This window comes from Nipponia nippon, unplaced genomic scaffold (genome assembly GCF_047370975.1).
Source record: "Nipponia nippon isolate SJK-2023a ecotype South Korea unplaced genomic scaffold, ASM4737097v1 scaffold_28, whole genome shotgun sequence".
Taxonomy (NCBI): domain Eukaryota; kingdom Metazoa; phylum Chordata; class Aves; order Pelecaniformes; family Threskiornithidae; genus Nipponia; species Nipponia nippon.
Window position 1 is genome coordinate 3,160,686 of NW_028262345.1, and position 12,762 is coordinate 3,173,447.

At 50.1% G+C, this 12,762-nt stretch overlaps 1 protein-coding gene and 1 long non-coding RNA gene across 6 annotated transcripts in view; one reads left to right on the forward strand and one right to left on the reverse strand.

Moving 5' to 3' along the window:
* The first annotated feature begins 6,183 nt into the window (after nt 1-6,183).
* Nucleotides 6,184-12,762, forward strand: part of JAM3 (junctional adhesion molecule 3) — a 29,123-nt gene continuing 22,544 nt past the window's right edge. The window contains exon 1 of the mRNA XM_087763478.1: nt 6,184-6,363. Within this exon, the coding sequence (XP_087619604.1) occupies nt 6,318-6,363 (46 nt within the window). The 5' untranslated portion in view covers nt 6,184-6,317. The remainder of the gene's footprint in view (nt 6,364-12,762) is intronic.
* Nucleotides 7,155-12,762, reverse strand: part of LOC148054982 (uncharacterized) — a 30,199-nt gene continuing 24,591 nt past the window's right edge. For 2 of the 5 annotated variants that reach the window (XR_015706090.1, XR_015706089.1), the window contains 5 exons: nt 12,328-12,670; nt 10,553-10,816; nt 9,265-9,387; nt 8,392-8,560; nt 7,155-7,468 (listed from right to left, as the gene is read on the reverse strand). This is a non-coding gene — a long non-coding RNA (uncharacterized LOC148054982). Of the gene's footprint in view, nt 7,469-8,391; nt 8,561-9,264; nt 9,388-9,578; nt 9,841-10,552; nt 10,817-12,327; nt 12,671-12,762 lie in introns of all 5 variants that reach the window. The other 3 variants (XR_015706092.1, XR_015706093.1, XR_015706091.1) reach the window with 3 other exon arrangements.

Below are 12,762 nucleotides of genomic sequence, written 5' to 3' on the forward strand. Positions count from 1 at the left end.
ATAGAGGTGACAAGAGCTACAGCGGGGTTGGGAAGTTGTTTATCCAAAGCCCTGGGATGACAAGATTTCCCTGTGGCTTTAATCTGCACAGGGACGCTTTCAGCAGAAGGAAAAACATTCCTTGGAAGACAAACTAACAGTAATGTATTGGGAGAAGGGTGGGGGATGCTGGGAATTTGTCTGCCCTGAAAGACCAGAGATGCTAGTACCAGGAGCAAAGGAGAGAAAAGCAAAGCAGGGAAAGGGGAAGAAAGATGCCAGGAGGATGGAGAAGAGAGGCATGGACCAGCAGGATTAGCAATGATAAACTCGCAGCTAAACCAGGCTTATGTCAGCATGTATTACCCGAGAGTGACAGGAATGATGGGCTTGCTCATCTGCCATTTATAAGTGGCAAATTCTCCCTCCATCCTGTTTACTATGAATTAGCTGGCATATGTCTAATCGTCTTTGCAAGCGCAACTCAACTGGCAGAGATTAAGGCCCTGCTCCTCCTCCGAACGAAGCACTGCTCTTCACTGCAAGGCAGGAGGAGAGTGCTTTCTACCTGGCTGCTGAAGGACAGCAGGGAGGGAGGGGACGAAGGATGGCACTCAGCTACATCAAGCAAGGTCAATGGAGATAAAGAAATAGCACTAACAGGTACCTGAGAGATCAAGAACCACATTCCTGACTCCTTTCCAAGCAACCTACTGCACTTGAGCACAGCTGCCAATCCAGAGCCCAACGCAGTACTCAGGAGTCATCAAGAGCCATTAAAACCGGCTTTAGCTGGGGAGCCTAGCGCTGTCTGCTGGAGAGCCGCAGAGGAGAGCCGCAGAGGAGAGCCGGGATGGCAAAACCCAAGGCACTTATTAAACAATAAAGCAGTGCCATAGGCGTGTGTGTGCGTGGGGGGTGTTTGCATGGCTAACTGCTCGCCCCAGGGCGTGTGTTGTTTGGCGAGCAAGGTGCTGCTTGGGTGGTGGGAGACCCTTGGCTGACACTCGGCTGCTAGTCAAGCATGTCAAAACAATCCTGGAGAGTTTGGAAAATTCAGCTCGCCGACAAGGCTGCTCCACCACATCAGCATGAGTCCTCGGAGCCAGAATAAACAGTGGCTCAGGAAGAGAATGAGCAAAGGTGATTACAGGGGGATAGGTGCGTTGGGAGGCAGCGAGAGGCACTGCAAAAGCGGGCTGTTCTTACCTGCACAGTAGGGATTTGAAGACCCGACTGGCCTCCTGCCACGATGCCAGAGCAGCTCCTTCAGCCCTGGGTATCAGCAGCCCGAGTGTAAGATCAGGAGCCCCGAGCTTTGCAGGACATCCTCACCCTCCTTAAGCAAATGTCTTTCCCTCTTTACCCCTTGGCTTCTTTCAAGAACAGAGATAAATTCAACAGAGCGTTAGCTCTAGCAGTTTTTAGCATGTTTGTGAACCAGTGTCTAGGTGGGATCAGAAGAGAGGAAGCATCCCCTTCCCACTGACAGTCAAAACTTGCTTCCACACCCCAGGCAGAGGAAAAGGGAGTAGTATCCCTCTCCTCCACACAGCCCCGGCCTGGGGGAGGTGGCGCTTGCCATTGCCGGCGAGGCGTCCGGTAGCGTTAAGACCTGAGCTGGGTCACCAGCCTGAGCGCCCAACCTGCCGCTCTGCGAGTTGGTGCCATCCCCCGAGCTCGCCTTGGCAAGGGAAAGAGAGCAGTGTAACGTGATAATGACCAGCTGGCCTTGTAATCTGCAGCTCCCGTTTGCTGAGGGCTGGGGCAGGAGAGAGAGGACTTGGCTGTGAACAGAGCTAAGGGAAATCTGCAGCACGACGCAGGCAGCCCGAGGGGTGCTCGCTGCCTAATGGGTCAGCCAGATGCTGTTTGTTCGTCAAGGAGAGAAAAGGACTGCACGCACCAACCGCTGCCAGGGCTCCCTCGCGCCTCTGTGCTGCTCTGGGGCTGCTGGGGGGATCACAGCTTCCTTCCCAGCTGCGGCTTAGGAAGATGCTGAGAGCCAGGTAGACAGCAGTGCTTGGAGAGACCAGATTCCTAGTTGGGCAACCTGGTTCCAGGTCATCTCTAATGACTATCGCTCTCTTCTCCATCCCTGGACCACCACTGGGTGAGTGAGCTCGACTCAGGGATCCCCAGGGACGCGGACTGCTCCAGGCCGTGAGCCATAACCATACAGCTTGGGGACAGCTGCAGGGAGCTGCGAGCAGCCATGGGCAGTGGGGCTGCAGGACGAGAAGGCAGCTGCGTCCATCTCTTGGGGGTGTGGGCTGGCTCCTCCACATAGCTGATATCCCACCGCGCTGCCGCGGACCCCTGAGGAATGCAAGCCTTCCCCCTCATCCCGGTCTCTCTGGAAATGTGCTGCTGGGAGGTGAAGGGCAGTGTATTTATTTAGCAAGAGGGATTCTATGCATGGCCAGTCCCCAGCGCTTACTGCCTGCCCTGCTGACCACAGACACGAGAGCCCTCGTATGCAAAATATCCAGAGAAAACTACCTCTAATTAGAGGGTGGAGTTAAAAATACCCATAGTCCATGAACAGAGGGAGGCAGACAGGGAAAAGGCACATGCCAGTGTGACTGACGCCCTGGGAGGGAGACGAGATTAGGAGCGACTCAGCCTCACACATAGAAATGATTCAAAATAGACAAGCATATGCCTGAGCAATGAACTAGGGAAAAATGATGGGACTGGTGTAGGAGTGGGGTCATGGTCTGTGACACCGGGGAAGCAACAACTTGTCTAGACTACAGCAGACAAAAAAAGAGATGCTGTCTTAAGTTAGGAGTGAGAAACACTGCAGCACGAGCGCATTCATGGAAAGCTGCCCCAGCAGCAGAAGCAGCACGGAAGAGGGAGGGATGCAGGCCAGGCACCTGCACCTATTCCCAGAGCTGCTGAGAATGACCTTGGGTAAATGGAGTATCTGCAAAGTGCTTTGAGATCCTCAAACCAAAAGTGATATGTATAAATGAGAGAATATCTTTTTATTTGCAGAGCCTCAAGTCAGTCTAGAAACTCTTCCAGACAAGGCAGGACTTGGCTTCCAAACACCCTACCCAGTTAGACCAAGAGGTCCTGTCCAGCCCCTGCAAAGGGGAAAGAGCCTCGTTCAGCCAGGGCTGGGGTACAGCTCCACACGAGTGCCGTGGCCTCCTGCTCACCCGAGTGCGGCTCTGGAGGGACTTTCTCTCTCTGATGGCTGATTCTGTCACGTAAAGATGGCTTTAGAGACACTTCAGATCACCTAACTAAACCCTGTCTTGCTGGCATTTGCCCCCTGAGCAAACACAGTGGCCCACAGCCCTCCTCTGATGTGTAAAGAAGTTTCTCTTCCACGCTGAGCAAAGTGGGTTACTTCCAGGGTTGCCGTCCTCCCTCCGGGGCAGCACCGAGAGCAGCCAAACTCTTGCGCTGGCTGCGGTGTCTGCCAGGACCTCCTTCTTCACAAGACAGCAGACCAGCCTGCCATAATCACGGCTTCGAAGTTAAAGAGGTCTGGAGCGAAGCTAATGGTCGGGACAGGTCCAGATGGACAGCCCTGCGGACTCAGACAGGCTGCTCCTCCGTGCACGAGGTCTGTCACAGCTCGTTGGCAGAGTCCTTGGAGCCCCGGTGCCTCAGATAATAACATTCCTGTCTGCCATGTGTATTGCTATTGAAAACTCATCCTGACAGGCACAGCCTGTTATTACAGGTTTGAGCAGCTTCTTCCCAGCAGGGCTTGAACCTCAGTTTGGGCCTCCAGGCACTACAAGCATCAAAAGGATATCCATTTTTTCTGAGTTGCCTTCAGCTGCTTTCAGATCCCAAACACTCTGTGTACAACACGCTCTGTACAACCTTTAGAAATCCCTAAGGTGGGTTTTTTTTTTCAGTTTAGTCCTCAGTCACCTTCCCTCTGTTCTTACAAGTGCCAGGAGCAAGGCCCCACTGCCTTATCCTGCACCTCTCCAGTGCCAGCACCACTGCCCGCGCTTGGGCTGGATCACACAGCGCTTTCTTCTCCATCGCTCCCCAGCGCAGGCCTTCGCGGGAGGACACATGCTCCCTCCCTCTCATCCTGCAGGGTCCTCCTCTCGCTTTGAGCACAGATGGGAAGCTCTTCAGAGAACAAAGAAATCATAGGAGGAGGCAGGTTTACGCTGCCCCTCATCATGCCTGAATACATCCCTGCACTACACAGGGCTCCTCTTAGCGCATATTTTATTCTAGTTACGTGTTTCAACATTAAATAATGAAATGGGAGCTCCATTTGTGTGTGAAAATCAATGTTTTACACTGCAGTGCTTTGCCATCCTGGTTTGACGGGCGCTGCGGTTCTTGTAAAATATTTATTGTGACTCCTTTGGCTTGTTGAGTTTCACATTTCAAATGGCTCCTCGGTGGCAATGGCAGATTAAAAGGCAGAACCTTGCTGTAATAAAACCATGGAGGCAGCACAAAGAGAAGAGCTGGCACTAGCCCTGTCTGCCCGAGATAGGCGACTGGCACATATGTCCTGTGCGAGGATGTATATACAAGATGATGTTCAAGGTTTCACGCCCTGGTGTTATCTGCTAAGGTCCTATCTGCTTTGATTATTCGCAAATGTCCTCTCAATGCACGCCCAGGCTAAGCTCCAGCAGCCTGGAGAGGGACATCAAGGCTTAGAAGAGCCCCTTAGCACTGGTCCAGCTCCCCTTCGAGTGGCCCAGATGGCCCGGGGAAGCCAGCACACCGCAGCACGGGCCACCTGCTGCTCTCCCAGCACTGCTCTTCCCCACTCCGGCATGGCCGGGCTGAGCCCAGTTTCCAGCGGGGTCCGTGGCCAGCAGTGGATGGAAAGCCCACGGCGTGGGGCTGCTGCGGGCTGTTTGCAGGTCCACGTTTCGCCTGGCCGCATAAACACGGCTTAAAAGGCCAGGAGAAGCACGTAAGAAACCCTCCCATCCTTTCTTGTTTCCTCTCTCTCAGCTCCACTCTTCCCTGCTCAAGCTGCTGTGGGAAGTTACAGAGGAACCTGACACCTGAGTGATTACACTTTATAGCCAATTATCCTCCCTGTCATCATATTTTACATCTCCTGTCATTTCAGTCCAAATGGACTGTGTTAAAATGACTCCTTACTCAACAGGGACCCAACCCAAAGATTGCTAGTCAGGTTTTAAGCTATACAGTCTTACTAGGCGATTCCTTTCCCTTCATCCTCAATTGTCCCATCTGGCCATTAGAATTGATGAGAATCTCTGTATTCATTTCACCAGGCTCAGATCATCCCTTTAAATCTACTCATTAGCGTCTTGAATTAGATCTGCTACGTTATCAAGTTAAATACATTTTTACATCCCTTCATTTCTACCAGCTCTCCCGAGCTGGTTTACAGAACAGCGGAGAGCTCGGCTTTCATTCCAGCTGCTTGATCTTCAACAGCATCTTAATTACATCTCCATCACACGCGCCTGACAGTAAGTGACGCATGAAGCAGCGTTAACCCAGGAGTGTCCCGTGCTGATCGTTTTTGTTTCTGTCTGTTAATCAAAGAAAAAGGTCCTGGGACACTTTCGAGGACCACACAGCAGCTCGGGATGCTCTCTGTGCAAAGCCACTTTTCAGGGCAGAATCACTAAATTAAGCCCGTGTCAGAAGCAATTTGGTCCAGCACGAGGACTCGGGGAAGCTCCTCAAGGGAAGCACTCTCGTCCCAACTGGTTGTGTTTCTTGCTTCAAGTTGCTCAAAAGTTTATAGTGAAACGGACAGTTCAGCGTGAGGTAGCTTTTTGGGGAAAATTCTCGCAAGGAAATTCTTCTTTTTAGGGGTTCTTATTCAATACAGGGGGAAACAGCCACTCTGGAGCAAAACTTGGATGGGGTTTGGTAACCAGAACGCTGCCTTCGAGTCAATTTCCAGCTTTTGCTGGCTCAGAAACATTTGAAGTCTTCCCGGCTCCTTTCTCTCGGCGACTTTCCCTGCGCGGCGCCTGGCAAAGGGTCCCGCGTGTGGGACCAGCGCCTCTTCCCAGCCGCGGGCCCAGCTCTTCCCGGGAAGCGGCCGGAGGACCCGCGGGATGCGCCCGGCTGGGGGTCCCCCCTCCCCGCCCCGGGGCCGGCCCCGTCCCTCCCTTCCCCTCCCTTCCCCTCCCTTCCCCTCCCCTCCCCTCCCCTCCCCTCCCTCCGGCACCTCCCGCTGCCGGCCCCCGCCGCCCCCCGCGGTGCCAGGCGCCGGGCTCCGCGCCTCCCCGCCCGGTTTCCGCGGTAACGGGACGGCGGCACCCCCCGCCCCCGGCCGCCCCCGCCGCCGCCCGGGCAGTGCGCAGGCTCGGCGCGGCGGGCTCGGCTCCGCACACCCCATCATGGCGCTGCGGCGGCCGGCGGTCCTCCTGCTCCTGCCCCTGCTCGGTGAGTCCCGGCTACCGGAGTCGTCCCGGCGGGCGAGCGGCGGCGGCGGGGGCCGCCTCGTCCCGTCTGCCCGGCGGAGCCCCCCCCCCGCCCGCCCCGGGACCCGCCGCGGGGAAGGGGATGCGCTGCCTCGGTGGCGATCCCGGGGAAGGGGAGGAGGGATGCGCTGCCCCGAGCCTTGTCCCGGGGAAGGGGAGGGATGCGCTGCCCCGGCGGCGATCGCGGGGAAGGGGAGGGATGCGCTGCCCCGCTGCCGGGGGGATCCATGGACGGGCCCGGGGATGGGAGGAGGGCTCCGGGGCCAGCCCCGCAGCTCGCCGGCTCCCCGCATGGTGCTGCAGGGAGGGGGGGGAAACAAACCAGCCCGAAAACCCCAGCTCAGCAAGGAGCCGGGTCCAGGGATGAGGGTGCCAGGAATGTGCAGCCTCGGCAGGCAGGCAGGGCGGACACTAGTGCCTATTCAGGACCAGGCACAGGCGGCTATTGTTCCGGGGGCCCCGCATGAATGTTTGCAGTTTTAATTGCAAAAACATTTGCTAATTCCGCTCAGGAATGAATTTGGGCTCATTTGGTGTCTGGCTATTAATAGTGGGGGGGATGAGGAGGGGGACAGCAGCCGGTGGGCTCCCGTTGCCCTCCCCCAGTCTGCCCAGACGGCAGAAGGAAAAAATGGGATGGAGCGGGGTTAGGGTGACAACCAGCAACTGATTACTAAAATACCCGGGGCTGTGCACACATGCACATGTGTACAGACACACAAATAACTGTTTTGGGTCAACTCAAGACTGAAATGTATTGAAATATTTCAAACAGTTTAGCGAAGGACAAAACAGTTCTCCGACGACTCCAAGTAATTTGCAGATTCTCTTGGGCCTCAAAGTGAGGTTTGGGCACTATTTACCAAAAAAAGTGAGTGGAGGGGTGAGAAGATGGCTCTGACACATATCTGCGATGAGGGGATGGTTGTCACGCGCTCCAAGGGTCTGTTGTTCGCTTGCTTTACCGTGGTTTTTAGCAGAAACAGTTTCAGCAGGAGAGACTGCGAGTGCCTAATCCTGCAGCATCGCGTAGTCTTCCAGGTGCTAACTCTGGATTCGGATGCTCCCTTTGAATGAGAAAAAATGACAGACTTAACACGGCTTTTCCTTACACTGGGGCTGCAAGGTAGAAAGGTACCCCGTCTCCTTCCCCTGTTACGTGAGTAGTGCCTAAGTGTCCAGTTGAATCTGGCCTAAAAGGCAGCAAGACTGGAAATGAACTACAGATACTCCTGCATCTCTTTAGACAGACAAAAGTTGCTAAAAACAGCCACACACCACTAGTTTCACACCTCTGCCTGAGAACAGTTATCTGGTGAGTAAATGAAGTGGTAACAGGCTTTGCTCTCTGTTTAAATACAATGGGTTCTGGCCAAATCAAAGTGCCTCATCCTGTACTGATTTCCAGCAGTTTTCAAATTCGGGGTTATAAGCCCAGAAGAGTGGGCAGAAGCAAGGCTGAGAATAAAAAAGTTTGTTCCACTACACTTGACTTTACGTACTGAGGGGCATCCCGCTAAGTTAAGGTTACGCTGACAGCAGTACATAAAATTAAACATGTACTGAAGTCTGCAGGGTTGGTGCTGGATAGTGGGCTAGGAGTGAGACCATAAGGATGTGTTTGATGCCAACTGACTACTTAAAAAAAAAAAAAAAAAAAAAAAGGCAAAAAAGGAAGCTGACAAAGCTAACAAGATGCTGACATCCCAAGCTGCAAAACTCTGACTTGTATGCTTTAGACTATAAACGTGCTTTAGACTATAAGGTGCTGCTTAGACTATAAGCGCTGCGGAGCGGGGATTGCCTCCTCCTGCAGTGTTATTGCCAGAACAGACCCTACTCTTGGTCACGGCCTTAAAACATCGCCGCGAAACAGGAGCCAGTGAAGCATGGAGTATTCAGTGCGTACCCAGCTCTAGGCACTAAAAGCGTCTAAAGATTCTGCGCATCAGGGAAATGCCATGGTCGTAATTACACTAGCGGAACTTACTGGCATCAGCGATGGAAAGTGGGGCTTACAACTGACATCAGTGTTACGTCCTGCCTCGAGGTCTCTATTGCAAGCTTCCCCATGGAAACAAACATTTGGATTTGGAGGATTTCACGTGCTGGACCGAAGGCAGAGCTGTGGAGCCCTTCCCAAAACTCTCAAGTATTTCCTGTTGAAAATAAAACACGTTGATACCTTACAGTCCTTGATGGGGAGATCCGGCAAGTCCCTGGCACATTTCGGTTTTAAAGCTCGATGTATTCAAATCTCCCTTTGATTTAATTCTGAGGTTTTGGTAATATGTTGGAGTTTGCAAAGGGCTTTTGAAAATCTACAGAGTAGAAGTTCTCATTTCCATATTTTTTTTTTTTTATACGTGAAGTCCATCTGTCCCAGCCACCAACAACTGTTCCGAGTCAGCTGTTAGTGCCAAAAACCACTCAGTTGAAATGTTGTTAGCTCTGCTGCAGTTATGATAAGTTGCTTGTTGGTATTTTCTGATGGGAAGTATTTGCAGCATTGCTTTCTTTTCAATAGGCAGTAAAAAAACGGGACAAACAGCTTTGAGAGCCATGCCAAAATCAGACGCTTAGTAAGATCTTCAAAAAAATTCTTAGGAAGGGCTTGGTGTTCCTATTTGGGTAAGCAATATCTGGCATCACCACCAAAGAGTAGTTGGATGCACATCTATTTTACAGCTGTTGACCAAGAACGTGACACCAGCACATTCCCTCTTGCTGTGAATACTTCTGAGAATTACTTGGTTACTGAAGCACAAGTAGATTCAGAGAGTAAAATGTGTTTTTTTAGTGAGGAGAAAGAGCTGTGGACTGAGATGTTGCTCTGATTGTGAACTTAGGTTCTTTTACTGACCTGTTTATTTTCCTTGTACAAGTTGAATTCTGGGTCTCTTGGCCCGCTGCAACTGTTTTTCAATTATCTGTCCACGCACTGAGGATTTGCACCAGGAACACACGTTGAGTTGCCAAAAATCACCTAAACAAGTAAATAAAGCGGAATGAGCTTCTGCATTTAGCTTGACAAACAAGGGCAGAAGCTGCTCTACATAATGGCTGCGGGGGGGCCTGGTTTCTGAGCCTCCTGCCAGTTTGCCCCTAATTTTAGCTATCTCCGAAGGGTAAAGCATTGGTTAGCCCCGACTTGCTCCTGCTTTCCTTGCAGCTTACTTGGATTATTATTTAAGTTTCTCTTGCAAATTGCGTTTGCCGCTTTATGATCCTTTGCGATGAGTGTTTGTGTGTTGAAGCAGAACTGGCCTCCCAGTTGTATATTTAGAGCTAATGCTTCACAGTTGATTGCATCAAGCCCTGATGATCCGGAGAAGGTTCGTGAACTCCTTACAGAGCAGGCCTGAAGTGGTGGGAGGGAGTTAGCAAGGGGAAAGATTTCCACAGACCAACAGGATCCCGAGTCCTCAAGAGTCCTTTTCTGCAGAACAAGAGCGTGTATTGCTAACGTGCCCCTCAACAAGATAAAACAACTGCTTTATGCGTAAAAGCTGGTGGCCTGCTTTGAAACTGCTGTTTATATAAAAAGAGATGAATTCAAGATAGAGAATTAATTAGGATAATTACATTCTCAATCTGGCTTCTCTATCAACTGGAATATGAACTGCAGCATCTTTTTCCAATTGATAAAGGCTGTTTGCCTTCCCTCTGAACCCCTAGGGAGTATCATGTTTTTGTGAGAGACAGGATCAAAACCAAATTCAACCACTAAACGTCAGTTCCATGTAGTGGAGGAGTAAGGGTGTGTACCATGCAGCAAACCCCATTCCTTTGCTGAGTCAGGACACGGCCTAAGAGCCAGTTAATGGCTTTAATTGCACTAATGAATGTTCTGGACACAGTCTTAATTTTCACCCAAAGGGGCTGGATTGCTGTTTGGGTGTGGTTCTGTCAATAGCTGCGCTTGGGGCAGAGGAAATACCTGCTGGGTTCCAGTTCTCAAACTCCCATGCTGGAAATAAGAGTTTTCAGTTTCAGAAAAATAAACAATAACATGAAAACTGGACCTTTTTTTTGGCTGGAAAGCTCACGTCTCTGTTTGCTTATGACCCTTCAGAGTGCTAACACCCTCGGTATTAACTTGAGATTAGAGGTATTGTTTGGAGAGTTTAATTCGGTTTCTAGAGACTTACCAGCAAAAGAGTACATCTGTGGGGAACAGGAGAGCAAGGCACTCCATGGACTTCACCAGAACATTGGTCTCAAGGATAACCAACTCCTCACAAACTTCTGCTCCTTGTTTTAGATAAGCGGAGGTCAAGCAGGCTTCCTCTGGGGATAAACGTTGAGGGAGGTGTATATTAAAGATGTTTCCTGCACAAGAATGGCCAGCTGAGGTTCTGTTATCACTTCTTCCTCAGCAGTCGCTAACTTTGATTGCCTTGCTGCATTTCATTCTGTAAGAAAGCTTTGTGTGACTCCTGTGCAGAAGTTCAGCTGTCTAACACACAGCTTGGAAGTGCAAAACCAAGACAGCTGCATAATTGAGCTGGTGCCCACTTCTTATTAGAGCAGCATCCTAAGACAGGCCTTCAAATTTCTTAGAAAAAACACTAATATGCAAGAAGCAAGGTCTAGAGAGGGTGTTCCTCTGCAGTTCTTAAGCGTCTTGTCAAAGCTCCTTCTCTGCTGTGTTGGGTATTAAAGGAAATTGCTTTTGGTGCATGTTCCAAACCAGACAACTGGCAGAGAAAAGAGCAGCAGATGCAGAAGCAAAATTTATAGATGGGAGTTGGCAAAAAAAAAAAAATTCTGCTATTTCCCCTGCTCCTGAGAGCACGGTTGGGTAGGATTCCCACGAGCTCACCTGCAGACTGCCGAGAGCTGTCAAATGGGAGTCCAGTCAACACTGGACTGCCATTAACTAATTAAAAAGAAAACTAGCCACATACATGCTGTAACCTGACAGCCCACAGGTACTTGAGATAAGCTCAGAAAATTAATGGGAATTGTTCTGTCATGCAAGAATCACTTGTCAGTATAAATAATATAATGTATTGGGTTATGTAGTGCCCCTCGTGGGATGCAGCACAGGGCTTAACACAGAGTCAGTTACAAGGGGAAATGAAGGTTTCAGTGCAGCAATAGATAAAGTAGATGAAATTAAATTGTGTTCAGAAAATGCTCAAGGTTTTCTTTTTTTTTTTTTTTAAAGTCATAAATCCCAGAGATTTCAGAGTTAAAGCCAGAACACGCTCACATCAATGTACCTGATTACTACAACACAAACGTAAGATCAGCGGGTTTTTAAGAGTTCTCTTAATTCATTTGGGCACAGCTGGCTCACTGGAAGACACTGAGCTTTAAAACTGCAGCGTGCCAGGGACTTACTGTATCTTTGGCATGTGGCTAAAAGGTAGCAGTTGACAACATTCAGCAGTATTTCAAGATTTTTAATCGCACTATTAAAAATACATTTTGGTGGCCTAGGTAAGATTTCTGCTGAGCTGGAGAAATCCACTGAAGTCTAAGGGGATTTGTTCCCATTACGAAGCTGCATTTCTGACGCCCATGGCCTCTTCTGAAAATCCCTGCCTTAATAAACTTTGGGGCAATTTCTTATGTAGGTGGGCAGCATTTTACAGGTAGGATGTAAATTGAGGCACTTTGGTTTTGATTGTGTTTTGGAGGGTGAAAGTGTAATACTTCTAAAAATTCAGGTTCATTGAAAGCATCCAACTTCCCTGCTCACTCCCCCACCTGAGACACCTAATTCACTTGCCATTTTCGACAGTCTTGTCAGGATGTCTTAGGACGTATAACCATGAAGTCCTTCAGTAGTTGCTGAAGGAGCCCATAATGTTCTACATATCCAAAGTAAGTCAGAATTTTTGTTTCATTAGCAATAAGGAATAAGACTGGCAAACAGCGCCATGAAAGAGAAGCTGTTTTGAGAAACCAAGCTTACCTTTTAACAGGGCCAGCAGTGCTCTGCACAGCAGTCCTGCTTTTCATTCCCAGTAAAAAGGTTCCTGCCACTTTACATCTCTCCAGGGTGGCCGCGTGCTCTCTCAAGCCTGCTTGAGTGTAGTCGGTTGCGCAGCTGAGGGCTTAATGATTTTGTCTGCACATAAATGTACAAGGCTCTGCTTGATCTTTTAGGCCAAGATCAGCCATGGAGACAACATTTTTGTTTTGCTAGGATGCCGTCCTTGGAAAACAAAGGCCTTGATAGATGTTACTGCTTTTACCTGCATTACAGTAGCATGTACGGCTTCCGTTCATGGATCAATGTCTGTCTTTGCTAGGTGCTGTCAAAAAAAAAAAGTAAGAAAAAAACTCACTATACCCATTTGTGTCCTCGCTCAATGAAAGCTACCAAAAAGACTAATTCATTGCGCTA